The sequence below is a fragment of the Acartia tonsa genome, chromosome 5 (genome assembly GCF_053477335.1).
Source record: "Acartia tonsa isolate MP-2025a chromosome 5, ASM5347733v1, whole genome shotgun sequence".
Taxonomy (NCBI): Eukaryota; Metazoa; Arthropoda; class Copepoda; order Calanoida; family Acartiidae; genus Acartia; species Acartia tonsa.
Window position 1 is genome coordinate 3823596 of NC_137264.1, and position 19253 is coordinate 3842848.

General features: G+C 31.4%; 1 protein-coding gene across 3 annotated transcripts in view; it reads right to left on the reverse strand.

Moving 5' to 3' along the window:
* The window catches only part of inaE (inactivation no afterpotential E), a 75267-nt gene extending 71102 nt beyond the window's left edge, over nt 1-4165 (reverse strand). For all 3 annotated transcript variants that reach the window (XM_080159913.1, XM_080159914.1, XM_080159912.1), the window contains exons 1-4: nt 4029-4165; nt 3299-3353; nt 1566-1626; nt 523-611 (exon numbers count right to left, since the gene is read on the reverse strand). In XM_080159913.1, the coding sequence (XP_080016039.1) occupies nt 523-611; nt 1566-1626; nt 3299-3353; nt 4029-4068 (245 nt within the window). In that variant the 5' untranslated portion in view covers nt 4069-4165. The remainder of the gene's footprint in view (nt 1-522; nt 612-1565; nt 1627-3298; nt 3354-4028) is intronic.
* Nucleotides 4166-19253: the final 15088 nt, after the last annotated feature.

Below are 19253 nucleotides of genomic sequence, written 5' to 3' on the forward strand. Positions count from 1 at the left end.
TTTATCAATGACTTAGCGGCTCATTGGATATCACAATAATACCATTACATTTAAGATTATAGATAACTATAGATAAACGGTCACATTCTGTTAGAATATGTGTTAGAAGAAGCATTACCAAACAAAACCGCCAATAAACAAAAAAAATGCTGTAATATTATGTAAATTGTGGAGGCTTTACTCAAATATTATTGAACTAGCAGCTGCGCTCCAAGCATCTTAGGAGCTCTGTATTTAAAGGAGTAAGGAAATTAGTAAAATAGCCTAAAACCTTATCAAAATCTTAAGCTACAGACAAAAAAGCTTACTACTTTATATAATAGGATAACCCTTTCCCTTACCTTAAAGAATAATTCATTTAGAATAAAAATTTGAAAAAGTTCATATCTTTTCTAGGACTATTTGATCTATCAACCTGCAAAATAGACGAAAACCTTCGTAGGACAAATTCGCAGCTGTAATAAAAAGTGCAAATTATAGAAAGTAAACAAAAATATTAATAAACTGAATTTTCATAATTTCCTTGTAGATATAAAGATGATAGCGAGTTCTAGTCCCAGATCTAACAGCCAGATTCCCAAGTAGCCAACCAGTTGTTGAAAAAAATCAATCTAAACACAAAAAATCTCTGATTCCTATCAACTAGCGCTTATACGTAAAATCTATGGATGTTTTGCACGAGGATTTCTATTACAATGTAGTATAATTTGAAATCATCATAACCTCTATAATTATTGACAAAAGGTCTGTGCATAAATTTTTAGACAATAGATCATTTTTGGAGATTTTAGGAGGGTTTAGGAATTGCTATGCGAAGTTCCAAGGTCCTTTAAATTCTATGTTTAGTTAGACAAATAGCACAAGTGCCATCGCCCCTTTTGAACTAAGATTATTATAAAAAATAAGGCACTTTTTTATAATAGTATATAAAATCTTTAAAAACACCATACATGTATATTTTTAGATTCGTTTATATATCAGGCCTCCGTTCCTATAGAATTGTTAATGTTTGTGTTTAACTATTTGAACTAATTAGTTTCGCATTTTAATTATTATCATTCTTCTATTTTTTTGGTTTTGGTTAAGTAACAAGGACAAACAAATTTTATAGGAGCGTAGAAACAAGGATCTACTGCAGTTCACGGTAAAATATTGCTGGTAACGAATATTTCCAAAAATCTATGAATTTTAAGGGCTGCTAGCTGCCAAACGGCTGAACGTACAGATCATTCCCGCACACCATTTTAAGCGGTATAAGAAGGCCTACAAATAATCTGAAATAGCCAAGATCCAATGATGCACAGGGAAAGCTTCAATGAAGAAAAAACGCGTAAATAGGCCTTTTTCGCGCATTTCTCTGAACTGCGAGATAATTATGCATTATTGATTTATGGCTAAACCAGAATATTTGCCTTCTTATGCTGCTTAAAACAGTGTGAGGGCATGATCTGTACGTTCAGCCGTTTGGCAGCTAGCAGCCTTTAAAATTCATAGATTTTTGGAAATATTCGTTACCAGCAATATTTTACCGTTAACTGCAGTAGATCCAGAAACAATAATATAACCTGGCACGAATCGTCCTTGTTGATTTCCAAAACACTCAGATACACAATTAATGTAATTAACCTAAAAAAAAAGAAGAATAATGGGTGAAACAGTAATATTAGTTTAACAAGGATTATTACTTGCTTTAGAAGCAAAGCTTTTTGGAATTATAAGCTTAAATTTAGGCAACACATTATTAGAGAGAGAGAGAAGAAAAGGAATAGAATTCTCCAATAATAATGGTGTTACCATATCATTACAGAAACATCGACGGGTCGAACAAACGACACGATCAGTTATACATTAACTTCTCTACAAAAAAACTAATAAATTTATAAAAGAAAGTGTATAGAACTTGAAGATTATTTAAAATGTTTTTAAATAAAAAATCTTTTGTAACATTTTGTAAATTTGTCTGACTAAACATTTTTTTAAAATGTTACAGAAAAGGAATTAGAAGATTTTAACAGTAAGCACAAAATGACAGGACAGACACCGATTTTCCAGATTAGGGTTCGATTACGATGTGATGGTTTTGAATTCCGCTCGAAATCACGCCTAAACTAAATCCGTTTAAAGTTGTACTGAGCTGGATCTTTAAATCATTTTAGTGGTGAGCCAGATCGGGGTGCGCCGAATTTCAGCCAATCACAGCGCGGCATTTCATAAAATGCTGTGCTCTCATTGGTGGAAAGTTGGCTCACCCCGTTCTGGCTCACCACTAAAATGATTTAAAAATCCAGCTCTGCTTCTTTGTCAGGTGCAAGACGAAAATAGAACTAGCGGAAGATGCTGTTGCCCTTATTTGCAGCACGGTTACTCCAAAACTAGGGTATTTACATGTCCGTACGTCCGTTACCCCATTACATCAGAAATAAATACATATATTAAAACTAGTTTAGCTTACAAGGTTTCGTGAACTTTCAGAATTTATCTTCAATTCTACTTTATTATAATACTAGCGGATATTTTTTTTGTGTGGGGGGGAAGGGGCGGTTTATAATTTTTTTTCTCGGGGCGATATTTCGTGGTGGTACCCTCTCCCCAAAAAGTTATAAACATTCGCAGGACTTATGAGACCTATGCGAAGCTACATTGTGAAGGAGAACCATGTCAGTTCACCGGTTTGCTATAACCTTCGGTACAAACAGACACACAGACACTACTGCGCTTCTTCTGGACATAATTGTTCTTGTTTATTTATATTTCAGAAGATTCGTTCCTTTCTTTAGTTTTCACTCTCAATTTTCTAGGTAAAAGAAGGTATGATTCAGAATTTCTTTTATTACAAGCTTTTTAAATCATCAGCATTTTTATTAAATCTTTCAAGTTTCAACAATACAAGAGCATATTTGAAAATTTTAAATTCTAATGGATGGAGGGGACATTATATTGGTACCCAAAGTCACATGCTCTCTACTTTGGTTGGCTCATAAGACTTTGGGTACTATTTTCAAAATCTGATTGGTTGGTTTACAATCTCAAATTATTCTGTCAATGTAATGATCACATTATAAAAATTGTAATTCCTACTTCTTTGTTTCCGAAGGGTGAAAAAATTAAGTTTTACCTCTTGATCAAACATTGACAGAATCAGGGGCGTCAAAGCTTTTTTTTAGGGGGGGGGGGATAAAATTTTTAAAGGGGGGGTAATTCGTTTTTTGGGGGTAATCCCCACTTTACCCCCCCCCCTTGGAGTCTTTGGACAGAATATTTGAAAAACCATTCCAGCAAGATTACAAATATTACTTACCAAATTAAATGTATAACAGCAAGGATTAGGGCTGGTATTAGAAGGTCATCGCTCCCTAAAATATAATATTAATTTTCAAAAAAACTTTGCCTTTTTGGAATGAAAAACCTTTCTTTCCTTTGAAGACTTACAAACCAAACAAATATTTGGTAATTAGTTTTTGGATAATTATTCCGTTAATTTTATTCAGACAAAAAATTACATTTTTATATCAAAGGATAATATAAAAATATGTACTTTATAATTAGAGGATGTTTACATGAGTACTCTAGAATTTTTTTTTGCTATTTATAAGATAGTTTATCTATAATACAAAGTAGAACGATGTCTGTCTGTTTGTTTGTAGCGAAGGATCTCGCTAAATGCTGAACCGAATGGGCTCTACTCTTCAGGGAATATAACTACTGGTCCTGTGGTGGTGGTTTTAAGATATTTTCTTGGGGGGTGGGACACCCCAAAAAAAAAATCCTCCCCCATTTTTTTTTTTATTGCAGAAGATTTCCTTGGTCCTTTTTTTGCAGGAGATTTCCTTGGTCCTTTTACGGATTTCACCTTAATTTTTTTTGATCACCTAGGCTAGGGGCGAAGCCGCTAGTATACATATATAGAATCATCTTCAAAGTTCAACTATGTTTGTCTGGATCAATCAATGATTGGTTAATATTACAGACAGACAGACAGTGTTGGGTATCCTAAGCCTTATTAAACACGTTTTGTGTTAAAAACTTACCCATGGACCAGCGCCTTTTATATAGAATTAATCCCGGCATTTTGAGATCTTCGTCTGCCCTGTTCTATTAGTTTAACTCTTCAAAATTTCCTCCATTCTCTTGACATTTAGATTGGACGTATGTCCTCATGTTTTCTGAAATGTAAATATAACCTAGAGTATCTGCGCTTGACTAATATAGCTACAACAAATGAACATAAAAATTACTAAAGAATATTATTTATAATATTGCAATAGATCGAGAGAGAGATTTGAAGAGATGGGACAGAGAGAAAGAGAGATAAAAAAGAGAAGATAGATAGTGAGGAAGAGAGACATACGAACATGATAACTTACAGAGTAGCTTCGCTATTGTGAACAACAAGTTTTATATAGTTTATCAATAGTCTTTATATTACTAATTAGGAAAATCAAATTATATTATTGTTACTTATCAAAATTTGCATTCAAAAATATAATTAATTTTACAGTGTTCCTTCACATCCGCATATCTATAATACAAATTAGAACGATGTCTGTCTGTCTGTCTGTTTGTTTGTTTGTAGCGAAGAATCTCGCTAACCGCTGAACCGATCGGGTTCTCCTTTACAGGGTAGCTTCTCATAGGTCCAGGGAAGGTTTTTAACTATTTTCCTGGGGGGGTGGGACACCCCCAACCCCCCAAAGAATAAACGCCCTCCCCCAATTTTCTTTCTTTTAAAAACTAAAATTAAAATAGTGGGGTCGACTAACACCCCCCCCCAAAAAAAAATTGTTTTTTGAAATTTTTCTTTCAAATCTAAAATACGAAAAATTAGTTTGATCAAACCTCTTGGGGCAAAGCCCCTAGAGGCTAGGGGCGAAGCCGCTAGTTATCACTATAAAGTAAAGGGATCCTATGTCTGTGTGTTCCAAAGGATCTTACCAACCGCTGAACAAACATAGTTCTCCTTTAAAGGGTAGCTTCTCATAGGTCCTCGGAAGGGTTATAACAATTTTGGGAAATAGCATTTGTAGCTTTGTGATGCTTTAATAAATATACGGTAGTGATTTTAGAAAGTCACGTGATGTAATCTAATATTTTTTTTCTCGTATTCATTCGAATCCGGTGGATAGGAACCGGTTCTCATCCATACGAAAAAACTATGTCTAGCATCGTATTATATCCAGCTTTCTACGAATATAAAAATGTACAATCAAAAGATTAAAACCAGTTTTTTAGTCGGTGCCTTCGGCACCTCGAGGCTAAAAAAAGATTTTCGAAAATTTAAAGTATACTTTTTTTGTGCAAAATGTCTTTAAATCACAGTGGATGTAATACAATTTTCTAATATGGAATCTAAATTTTAATACATATTCATATCTTTGAAAAGTGTAGTGTAATAGTTATTTCTCGCATCGTATTATAATTAGCTTTCCGTGGTTATAGATTGTACAATTATAAGATTAAAACCAGTTTTTTAGCCCCGAGGTGCCGAAGGCACGAGCCAAAAAAACTGGTTTTAATTATACATATAATTGTACATTTTTATATTTGTAGAAAACTGGATATAATACGATGCGAGAAATCACTATTACACTACACTTTTCAAAGATATGAATATGTATTTAAATTTAGATTCTATATTAGAAAATTGTATTGGTTCCTATCCACCGGATTCGAATGAATACGAGAACATAAATTACAATAGGTTGAAAATATCTAACTAAATACAATAAAAATACCGTCACTGAAACTGAATATAAATCACCAAAATTTACATTATCTTATAGATTTTTTATTGAAATTTTTAACTTTTCTAACCTTATGGCTATCTTTAGAAAAACTTATAACTTCGCAGACTCTTTCACTTAAATCCTAGTCTGTTTTTTTTATAAAATTTTTTTACAAGGAAACGAACAACCATTTGGTATGAGCGACGAAAGTCAAATGTTTTGGTAAAAATTAGTGTTCATTCGTTTATGTAGATTAATTAAATCACTATAAAAAATGTAGAGAAAAAAACATAAACTATAATTTTAAGTAAATAACTATTATATAGAAAAAATGGAGTTTAAAGTTCAGAAAATACCAAATTGGCAGTAATAGACATACTAACATTTACAAGCTATAGAGTATATTTATTTCTAAAAAAAAATAAATCTTTCTCCTAAAGTAACAGGATGCATGTCTGTCTATAACAAAGGTTCACGATAACCACTGGAACGATATAACATTTATAAAATGCTGGGATGATTTTTTTAGATGGTACCCCCCCTCTCTTTCCTTATAGTGACTTTAAAATCATAGCAGCTATTAATATGAAAAGATATAAAAAAAAACTCTGATCCCCTCAAAAAGCTTTTAAATTCGCATTATGCAAATGCATAATAATAAAAAAATTGCAATCAATTTATTTGCTTTAAATGCTGCTAAGCAGAAACACCTTAAAATATGTAAAAAGTGTTTAAACACTTCAGACAATTTTACACAATAGCTAAAGTGAAGAAACATAGGTATAAAAGATCGATTTGTGGTTTTTAAATTTGAAACCAATTGAAATGAAAACATTTTGTCTGGTTTTTCTAAAATTTTAAGCAAATCTTACTACTGTGCATGTGTTCTTGTTGTGTGTTTGTGTGCTAACAAATCTTACTAAACTATCAATGACTAAAGAATTACAAAATGAACGATAAATTGATGTACCTACCCAATGATGAAAGACAAAATTACCCCTTACTGTATATCAAAATGATTGGTTGTAAAGTTTAAACACTGCAAGTTTTCAGCAACCAAGCAGGATTTAATAAAAGTACCCAAAGTTTTGAAGTTTTTAATACAACTTTGGGTACCTGATTAATAAATAGTCCAATTGTTTAAAAATATAATCGCTATACCATTTATAGCTAATTTTGATTATTTTATGTAACCATTAAAAAACTGAGCAACACCTCCTAATATAATTGCTTTTTAAACTTGATTTAACTGGTAGAAACAAAACTTAAAACGTAAGAAGGATCAGGAATTTATTTTATGAAAAACAAAAATGAAAACATCCAATACTAGTGCAGCTTTATGAAACAATAAAAGCTATTGAGAACAAAGTGTAATTTTGCGAATAAGTAACCAATCAAAAAGTGAATTTAGAAACTAAGGTGATTAAAACAACCAATGACAAGAATTTTAGTGTTTTCACCAATTGAAGTTTATAATTAGTTCCATAAAAAAGGTATTTTATAGAGTAGTTACACTATCCATTATTAGCTGAACAGTACAGACAAATATATATTGGTAATACTTTGCAAAAAAAATTGTTTGCCCCTAGAGAAAGCTCTAACCCTGCAGGACTCCATGTATAAACTAAACTTTAATAAACCTAACCTATCCTTAAAGGAGTAAAAGTCTGTTTTAACATAATACATAAAAATCAAATAAGGAGGATTTGGATTGTAAGCTCTATATTGGATGCTATATGAGTGAAAATGCTGTTAACTTTTTAAAAATTATACAATGCCATATTCTTGGTTTTTATATGTTATAATTATAAGATGTAGGATGTACTATATGTATGTATCTAAGGTGTGTATTAACTTCCACAATGTATCAAATCATCCAATCATCAGAACTTCATTTTATTACAACAGCACAAAATGACACATTCACATTCACTCTCATCATTAAATATACCCTCTTTATTTTGCCAATGTTCATTTGCAAATACGAAATACTGTTAGGGATATGGATGCAGAAATCACTTTAAAATGCACATAACTTATTATTCAACAACGCTTACCGGATCTTTAAAAACTTAAAAAATATACTGAGTGGTTCTTGAAAAAGGTGATTTAGGCTTTGAAGCTTAGTCCTTGTTCTCTGTTTTTGATTAGTTTTAGTTGTAAAACTACTTATTTAAATGAAATTCTTTAAAATAAAAAAAGAGTAAATAATTCAAAGAGTAATTTCAGAATGTTTAAAAGAAACAAACATTTTTTTTCTTTTTTGATACTAGTTCTTTCTCCCCTAGCATCTAGGGAGGGTGGATTTGAAGTCAAGAAAAAAGTCTAAAACCTACACAAGACAATTGATTATAAAGATTAACTGAAGAGTAAAACCTATTTTGTCAGCCATTTCTAAAATCTTTAGCTTCAGACCAAAAAATCTCACTACTTTACATTGCTGGATATTGGGAGAAAATATATATAGTTTTAGTCCGTTATTCAATTCAACCCCAAGTATCTTTTGAGATAAAATGATCTGTGAAGCGGTTTAATTGTTTATGTAAATCTTTTTGACCATATTTCTATCTACCTATCCATTTTCCAAAGTTTATAGACTAAAGATATAAAGTAAATCAAAAGAATATTTCTTGATAAATGTTAAACAATCAAATTCTATAAAACTTTACAAAAAGTTTTTGGACGCACAGCATCTCTATGTAGAAAAGGGAAAAAGAAACTATAAAATTCAGACCACTTTGAAGACCTTAAAATTCCTTGGGATAGGATGTGTATCCCAAGATACCTTAGGTTGTTATAAAGATAGAGTGATATACATTAGTAGGTGCCAATTTTAAATAAACTCAAGAGGGCCTCCAAAGTTTCCATTTAACTTATAGGAACCTGGACGGGGCTTCAAAGGATTGAGCTTTTATGATGTTTGTATTTTTGATAAAACAAAAATTTTAAAGCTTAAAACTTTAGTGTATAATAAATGTGAATTTAGTGATTTTTTGCAATGAAAAAAATAATATAATTAATTGCAACCACATTTGTTACTATCAAAAAACACTATTTTTAGTACTTTCTTAAAAAAACCTATATTATGTTGAAGGTGAGTGTGCCAACACATACTATATATTTGAAATGCTCTGTTTGTCAAGATTTATTGAGATATACATTCTCTTTTATTTCTTTTATTGTTTTTATTACTCATATCATAACAATAGCTTTATTCTACATATAACTACAGGAATACTTACAAAATTATGACGCTACTTATGAAAAAAAATCTATCCTTATATTCTATTACATGAAGTAGTGAGTTTTTGTTTGTTTGTAGCCTAAATTTCGAAAACTACAGAAACATTTCTCAATTTATAAAAGCTCCTAGAGGCGAAACTGCTAGCTATTTAAAAAAAAGTTATTTTGTTCAACAGTCAATAGACAGAAAACAAAATGTATGTCAGGCTTTGATGACACATCTTTATAGTTTGCTGTTAGAATGAACCAATAACACGTCTTTTTCGTTAAAATAAACTTGTATTTTAACAGGGAGACACATGATTGGTTCATTTTAACGGAAAATTCAGAAATCTAAAGTTTTGTCAATGTATCTTTCTGTACAGTCAGATTTTGTGTATGAATATATTTTTCTCGTATTCATTCGAATCCGGTGGATAGAAACCGTTTCTCATCCATACGAAAAAACTATGTCTAGCATCGTATTATATCCAGCTTTCTACGAATATAAAAATGTACAATCAAAAGATTAAAACCAGTTTTTTTAGCCGGTGCCTTCGGCACCTCGGGGCTAAAAAACTAGTTTTAATCTTATAATTGTACATTCTATATCCCCGGAAAGCCGTTTATAATACGATGCGAGAAATAACTAATCCTTTTATTTGTTTTTAAATGTATAGTAGTTCTGTTTTTCATAAACCATCCTTTACCATAAGAAAACTAGGCCACCTAATGAAATTCTAATGTGTAATAACCCCCAGATAAAATATTATCTGCAAAAAGTAATTCTGTTCAGCAGAAAAATGAGTACAAATAACTCTTATATATGATCAAGTTTATAGGGAAAAAAGTTCTGAGTTTTTGCATTAGATGAAGGAATGGCAGAAAGTTTTTTTTTTGATTTTGAGCTGGTATTTAATTAAAAATATTTCTTTATTATAATAATGTTTTTGTTTTATATGCAAGGTTGTTTTAGAGGTGATTGTATTTGCCTATGATGATTTTTCTCACTCTCTCTCTCTCAAAGACCTTATGATTGGTTTATTTTTGAAAAATCCACTTCCATGTGTTATTACTTATCCCATATCCATGCAACTATCTGTCTCTGTCTGTCTCTCTGTCTGTCTGTCTGTCTGTCTGTCTGTTTGTCTGTTTGTCTGTCTGTCTGTCTGTCTGTCTGTCTGTCTGTCTGTCTGTCTGTCTGTCTGTCTGTCTGTCTGTCTCTGTCTCTGTCTCTGTCTCTGTCTCTGTCTCTGTCTCTGTCTCTGTCTCTGTCTCTCTCTCTCTCTCTCTCTCTCTCTCTCTCTCTCTCTCTCTCTCTCTCTCTCTCTCTCTCTCTCTCTCTCTCTCTCTCTCTCTCTCTCTCTCTCTCTCTCTCTCTCTCTCTCTCTCTCTCTCTCTCTCTCTCTCTCTCTCTCTCTCTCTCTCTCTCTCTCTCTCTCTCTCTCTCTCTCTCTCTCTCTCTCTCTCTTTGAACGATCCACTACCATGTGATATTACCTATCCCTTATCCATGCAACTATCTGTGTTTGATAGATATTTTCCCCATTACTTCACTTTTAATCTTGGTTTTAAAAAACATTTTCAACATAATATTTTTTAAACAATATTTAGTATTTTCAAAAAACCTATTCTAAACAAGAACACAATTCAAAGTAAAATAAAGAAATTTTGTTCACTTTATATAACACCCTACTACTATGTCAAACAGATGACAATGTAACAGAATGTAGGAAAACCTAAGTCATGGTAATTTTAGTATATCTCTTAACCAACTATTACTTAAATTAAGATTAAGAGGCCAAAATCTTTCATTACAGACCTTTGTCGAGGGGTCTGTGCATGGAAATGAGCTGAAGCTCTTTTCCCTTATTTTAAAAACGAATTAAAAATTATATTGCAGAGTATCCAATTTAGATTAAATTAAACGAAAAAATATTTTTAAATCTTCACCCAAACTTCTGGGTCATAAAATTGATATCCACTCCAAATAGACAGATACAAACTAGGATAACAACATCCATATGTGGCGAAGCTTTAAAAAATCCCAATATGGGCGGATAAATAATAACCAGAATCTGAACTAACTTACTGGAAAAATTGTGTCTTATGAAGTGAAACCATTCCTATAAATAAGTTTCTAGCCTCTAGCTATAATAACAATACTAAACTTTCCTAAATGTTAAGTTTAGCCTTTTTTGAGATTTTGGTGGAAATACAGACTTTATAATTAGACAAATTTAACTTAAAAATATTGGATAGGTGTAGTCGGTAAATTTACTTTTCACGTTGTTCATGTTAATCATCAAATCTCACAGAAAATATACGACCAACCAAAATCTACTAAATTGGTTTCCACAAATTCTTATTCCCCTTTTCAAAGGATTATAACTAGTTTTAGGTAGGTTAACCTTACCTTCCAAGGAAAAATTAACTTAGAAAAATAACCCTTTTCCTTGTATCTGATAACATTGACACACTTGCATTTATATAACTTTTGTTGGTTTCAAAAATCAATATTGCAGCCAAATAATCTTTAGTTGACATGTTTTACAGGGTTTCAGTGTATATTTGCTTCAAATTATCTAAAATATGAGCTCTACACGCTTTACATCATATATTTTTTCTTCTTCAAAAATGTAATCACCAGATGACATATTTGAAAGTATGTTCATGTATATTTAGTTTTAAAATTCTATAATTTAATCACACACTCCTTATTTTACAGGGTCTCAATATGAATTTAAAAGATTCAAATGCTATTACAGGGTGCTCCTGAATTTGGTTTTAAAAATGAATATTGATGATAATGTTTATGGACATACTTACATTTTTGGACTTGATTATAGAGTTGCTTCGCTTAAAATATTGTTCTTTGTTGTCCCAGGAATCAATATACCAAAAATCAGATCAAACGGATAATTAAAACACTTGAAAATTTGTTGTTAAAAAAGTAGAAAAATCAACATGTTTAAAATGGACGTACGGACATTCTGGTAATGATTATAGAGTTGCTACGCTTTCTAAATCGTACCCAACTACTACAGGAATCATCATGCAAAGTTTGAAATCGATAGGACAATTCTAACATGCCTAAATTAACGAATAAAAGCTATCTATCTCGGACGGACGTACGGACGGACGGACGTACGGACGGACGGACCGACCCTAATTATAGAAAAGCTTCGCTTTTAAAAATGAATTTAAAATTCTCAGTATGCAAGATTTACATGTTGTATATGACAATCAAAAATCATGTATATACAGATGGATGGACGGACTTGTGGAATTAAAGTTATGTAACTTTGCTACAAAAAATCAACATATTTTTTTTTTGCTTGCAACACCCCGTAGGATTTAAATCAGCAAAATATTATTTTAATTCATTCCAAATCCTAAATCTTGAAATCCTGATATCTTAATTCTCAGTACGTGATATTTTATATTTGATTTCAAATTTGATTTATAACTATGAATTTAGACTTATTTCATATTGCGTCAGTATGCTTTCAAGTATAGAAGTTATTTAGAAAAACTTTGTTTGCATAACTGTCATTGTCTATAAAACATCCTTCAGTAGCGATGCAAAAAAATCCTGGATGGAAAAATTTACTGTGAATTATAGCAAATTTTCAGTGGCCTTAAAGAAAGAGGACGAATAGATGATTAAGTTAGAAAATCACGAAACCTTTAATAAGCTATATTTCTATGTCTTTGTCTTATGACCGACGGACTGACAGGCCAAGGTTGTATATCAGATGCTTAAATAATTAGCAATCTATCTTCAATAGCTACAGAAAAAAAAATAAGTAAATCTTTGCAACTAAAAAGGTTCTTAAAATGCGGGTACTAAACACTATGGCAAATAACGATGGGTAGCTGTAAGGATCATTCCCCACATCGTTGATTGTATTCATCAAATCATCCTTATACTAAAGTAACAGGATGTTTGTGTGTTTGTATGTTTGTGTGTTTGTTTGTACCAAAGGATCTTGCTAACCGCTGAACCGATCGGGTTCTCCTTTACAGGGTAGCTTCTCATAGGTCCCGGGAAGGTCTATAACTATTTTCTTGGAGGGTGGGACACCCCCAACCCAACCAAAAAATGAAAAATCTCCCCCCCAATTTTTTTACTATTCTTTAAATCTAAAATAAGGGTTAAAATTTGGGTTATCAAATTCGACTCTCCCCTTCTCAAGTGCCCCTAGAGACCTCAAGGGGCGTTGCCGCTAGTAATAAATACAGAACTTTTTACCAACGAATGAAATTATCCTGATTATAATTATTAATAAGATTGTCTTAGCACGTTTTAACATTTTTGTATCTACTTACATTGAACAAAAGATTTTATTATTTTAAACCAAATATTTAAATTAAAATATTTGAAAATTAAGATGATTATTAAAATCTTGTTAATTTTCAAGTAAGAGCTTTTATCATGCAGTAAGAAAATATATATATGTACTATGGTTTTTAGTTTGGCTTTCTGCAGATTATTTATTTAGTTTTGTTGACCCAGAGTGACTGATGGCCATGGCCAAAAAAATGGATTTATCCAATGATATACGCTTTTTTTCAATAAAACCAAATTTTCCATTTTAGTTGAAATGGTTTTAATCCAGTGAAAATTAATCGAAATTAGAGCTGTACTATAATAGTTATTTATCACATCGTATTATAGAGAGCTTTCTGTAGAGAGTAAGATTAATTCCAGTTTTATTTGCTCCAAGAGGGGCAGATTTTTTTGGTATTGCTGAGTACCAGTTCTAATTTTATTCGGTTTTGCATCCATATTTTAAAAAATGTTTGGTAAAAATAGGCATGTTAGAATTGTCCTATCGATTTAAAACTTTGCATGATGAATCCTGTAGTAGTTGGGTACGATTTAGAAAGCGTAGCAACTCTATAATCATTACCAGAATGTCCGTACGTCCATTTTAAACATGTTGATTTTTCGACTTTTTTAACAACAAATTTTCAAGTGTTTTAATTATCCGTTTGATCTGATTTTTGGTATATTGATTCCTGGGACAACAAAGAACAATATTATAAGCGAAGCAACTCTATAATCAGGTCAAAAAATGTAAGTATGTCTATAAACATTATCCTGTTATTAAGCAGTTTTTCAACAAATTTACCTACAATTTTGGTTCGACATTTATACATTTATGTTCCGATTTTCAGTTTAGATACTATACAAGTTTTAATGTCCGCTACCGTTTCAGTGCTTCACTTTTATGGATGTTGTCATCCTTGTTTTTTAAATAATTGATCTAAGGATAAGACAAATTGATTTATATTCTCAATGATGGTACACAAAATTGCCCCTTCTGTAGATTACAATTAGTGGTTAAAATGCTTGGAAATTCAAATTAATGAAGTTTGTACTAACCTATCAAATACAATAAAAAGCCTCAATGTTGTTAAGCCATCTAATAAGAAAACGCAATTATAAATATAACACTGGGGACTAGTGTAAGAAACAGCCCAATGTCTCATCTTGGTATAAGATTAGCTAGTTAGCAAGCCATAAGGATAGAAATATAGATAGAAAAGTTGTCAATATTTGCAAAAAGATCATAATTTTAGGGGGAAAACGCTTAAGAGAAAACTTTTTTGTTTTGTTTACTTTTCTTACAAAAATGAAAGTATATAACATATCCTATAATGTAAAGTTGTAAGATTTTTTTGTCTGAAGCGAAGGATTTCAATAACCGATGAATCTATATGGTTCCCCTTTTCAGTGAAGCTTCTTATGGGTCCAGGGAAGGAAATCACCCCTAGAAAAAGATTACCCAAAATATTTTTTACTATTTCTTTTTAGAATTTTATTGAAAATTATACGGAATCACCTTCCCCTCCCACCTTGAATACCCCTAGAGGCTTATAGGAGGCGTATACGCTAGAATTATATTAATTTAATAGCATATTCTATAATAAGCTATTATTATAAAGTAAGCTTTTATGCAGTTAAAACCTGTAACACAGAAATGGAATAGCACAATCACTGCTATAGTATGTGTGCAATTGTGTGTGCTGTACTGGTCTTTACAGATGTGTGCGTGTGTGTGTGTGTGTGTGTACATTCCGGATAAAGTTTTAAAGGACTAATAGAGTTTTTAAATAAGTAAGCAAGGATGATAAATTTAATTATGTTTTTTAGTTACTAGTTTATAAAAAGCTATCCTACTATTTGACATTAACATCCTTTTTTTCTCCCATTATAAAATTCATGAGAAGAAATTTTAGAAATACGAAGCCATTCAAGTTTTACATAAATACAATGAGAATTATATACATGAATAGCGAAGCATTAACGTAGAGACAATATTTTGTATGATAAAATAAACTAACATAACTTTTTTGTTCATGAGATGTAATTAAAACAAGGAAAATTAAGTCCATAAAAAGCTAAGCATTAAAAAGACAACATTATTTCGGATAGAAAAATTACTCCTAATTTTATTTGAACATCTAAAATTTTAACACTCAAACAAAAGTCTTTAAGCCTACAAATGATAGAAAGAGTTTTTGAAACTTTGTGGGTTAGTACAATTTGCAATCAAGTGTCTCCTCACCCCTGACAAACAAGTTAAAAATGTTTATTTGTAATGAAGCAAGGAAAGATAAGAATTTTAAGCATCATCAATTTAATAAAAAAAGATAAGTGTGTACATAAATAGTATTCAAGTAATAGTTTAACTACGAAGTTGACAATGTTGTCTTTTCTTTTAGGAGCAGCTTTTTTTTCTAGAGTCGAGGCTGTGTGTCAAACAACAACTGAAGGCTATACCTGGAACTTCCAAGGTGGCAGAGATGAAGTTCTATATGATGTTGCAAGTCCTGAAGCCTGTTTGTCATTCTGTTTTGAAAATATTGATTGTGCTGGTTACACATGGATTAGTGACCAGGTTGTTGATACCTGCTATCTTTTTCATGACCTGGAGGATATTCATGAATGTTACAAATGCTACAGTGGAGCTGTTCCTGACCAGTCAAATGAGGTTTATTTTGATGGAGAACCTGAAATGGCAGTAGTAGCTACAGACTCAGTTATAGATTGCTTCCAAGCCTGTGCAGACACTGAAGGCTGTGTTGGTTATACCTGGTTTGATCAGGCATCTCAATTTCCCAACTCTTGTTACCTGTTTAGCAACTGCTCCTCAACTGGATCCTGTAAGAGCTGTAGCAGTGGAATCCTTAACTGCATCAATCAATTACCACTACCACCCATTCCCGACCAATGTACAAACTACCAAGTCCTGGATGATCCAAAAAGAAACATGAATCACGGTGAGGAAGATTACTGTGATGCTGACTGGACCTCAACCAGTCCAGATTGGAAAGGAGAAGCCTATTATAGGATCCAGGAGCCTGCTGGGGTTAGAATACCAACTGGAGGTGTCAGCTACAAGCACTGTGGAACTGACGGAGCTGGATGGATCAATGATTATGAAAACAAGATCCCCAATATGGAGGTTGGTGACGAGGTTACAGTTAAGGTTTGCTACCAGTGGATTCATGATTCTTGTGACGAAGAAAATTTTATTAAAGTGACAAAATGTCCTGGAGATTACTTTGTTTATTATTTGATTGAACAAACAGTTTGTGAACTTAGATATTGTGCTACATTTTAAAAGTGCAAATTCTTTATCTTTTTCTTAATAAATAAAATATTTTTTGTATTTCTTGTTTTAAATTACAACAAGGATGATTATGTCCACAAGTAAAGCCTTAACAGCAACATGAGTGTAAGATGAATCAGCTAGAGTAGGGGGGTGGGGTTATGTTGAACGCCTACCATCCTTTCAACTCAGCTTCTGAGCAAGATGGCTATATGTTTCTGTGGTTCCCACTTCCCTACTATAGAGGATTCAAAGTCGTAATGTGTTTCCTATGCAAATCTATTTTGCAACATTTGTCTTAGGTCCTTTTTTTTACTTGAAAAATTTAAACGCCTGTTTTTTTTATTTCTTAGCTTAAAAAAATTATTTCAAATTAATTACCTACATCTCATTGTGTCCCTACTATACAATTATTCAAGTCTGTTATTGGCCAAGGCATTCTTAAACTTTAAACGAAAAATTCCTTTTTTTAACTAAGCAATACTAAACTTAATAAGCTGTTTGCATGCATTACAATTGCATTTCATAACATACAGAAATGACAAAAAGTATTTTTTGGTCTGCAGTGTTCTACGACTTTTGGATGTAAGAAAAACTTTTAGGGGCTGTAAAAACTGAGAAAATAGTTTTATATTTCCTCCTCTTTTCAAAAAAACTTTCATTTGCTAGTTTATCTTATTTCTTCATATAACGAATTTATTTATTATTCTCTCACAGAGTTGTCCTATTGAATTCAAACTTTGGACAAATCCCAAATAGTGTTAAAATTGTGTCAAAAATAATCTATGTAACATAATAAAAATTAAGGAATTATCCATCTCTTTTTTAGGGGTTTTCTTTCCCACTTCTCCTCTCATCTCGCTCATTTTATTACGTAACATTGATCATTTTTGACACAATTTTAACACAATTTGGGTTTTGTCCAAACTTTGTTTTATGATTCTTATAATATTAAGGTATGATATTGTCCGGTTTTTGAAAGTCAATATTTCGGTTTTGTCTTAATTGCATTTTTGAGCGTTGCTACTCTATAATGATTATCCAATTTTTTAGTTTTATTATTTACAGGGACATCAGTTTTAAACCAATAACAAATAAGTTGAAAGGAAATGGATGTTTTATAACTATAGAAGTCGGCTGAATGTCTAAAAAAGATTTACTTACTCTTTTTATTAGTTTTTAGTTGCAAACCTACTCTATAATACAAAATATTCATGGCAAGTCTGTCCTTATGTCCATGAGAAACGTTTTTGGTTGAATTGCTGATTTTTTTTGTAAGGGTATCCATCTAGTACATCTATAAAAGTACCTTTATATTTATTATCATCTCGTTATCTCTATTTTTTTGTTTGCTCATCCACAATTTTAAAAATCTTCGTTAATTATGGATGTTGTGATCCTTGTTATCTTTCTATCTCTGCACGTACATCTTGGTTTAGTGTTACACACATTAACAACAAATGTTAATTGGAACTGGCAACGTGGATAGGAATAATTTTTACGGAAATAAAAGCAATGTTTTTGATGTCCAATAATAGGTATATAACTATCGATGGTTATTCAAACACAACAATTTGTTCAAAAGACGAATATTTATAATTTGTCACATCCTATCCCAAGCAACGGAATTGTTTAATCATATAATTTCATATGAAATAAATAAAAATATGTGTACTATTTCTAATGAATAATATCGTTGGAATGTTACAACACTTTGCCACTATTGGTACAAACATCCTATATGTATTTTGTTAGAATCAGAAATTCGTTGTTCTATATTTTTGTTTTTTTTTGGAATACATATTTGTTTTAGAGTAAGAAATAATGCACCAAACAGCATTATTTCAGCTATATAAAAGAGTATTAGCAATAAGTTTTGGTATTAATGAGGTAAGGTTTGTACGTACATTTATCCTTTGTATAACGTCTAACTTTCTATTTCATCATTCTAAGACTTTTTTTGGCTTTATATACTGCGCTACTTGTGGACATAATTAAGAAAGAATCTTTTTGGTTTAAATCAAATTTAGCTAATAAACATCTATAATTTTATCTTTTAAAGATAAAGCTCACAAAGCTTTGGGGCGATTTAAATCAATTATTCAACCCATTTCCCTAATTTTTTTCTTTCACCTTCATACTTCCCCCTCCCCCCCTTAGTTTCATCACAAATTTAGGATTTTTGGTAGAAATTTTTTAAGCTGCTAATATGAACTAACCAATCGAGATTAGATATACATACCCAATGTTTTTTAGCTAACAAATGAGTTTATAAAGATTTGGGTACCATGCAGTATAATTCAAACTCTAATACCCTCTCTTTATTCGGTAATGTATGATAATCAAATGTTTTGTCAAAGTCAAGATGACAAGAATTACACATAATTTTATAAGATTTCAGGTTTTAACTTAATTTTAGAATTATGTCATTGTCTTTTTGAAAGTCATTTGGTGCATTATAAATTTAATTTTAAACACAGTCATGCCAAAATAATGCAAAGCATTGCCAGTTAAATACATAGTTTAAATTAAGCATTTATTTCTTTTCTTTAATTTAGACATTTTAGAATTGTCCTATCGTTTCAAACTTTTGCATTAGGATTCCCAAAACAAATAGGTCTGATTTCGGAAAAGTAAGTGTAGCAACTCTATAATCGTTACCGGAAGCTCCATACGTCCATTT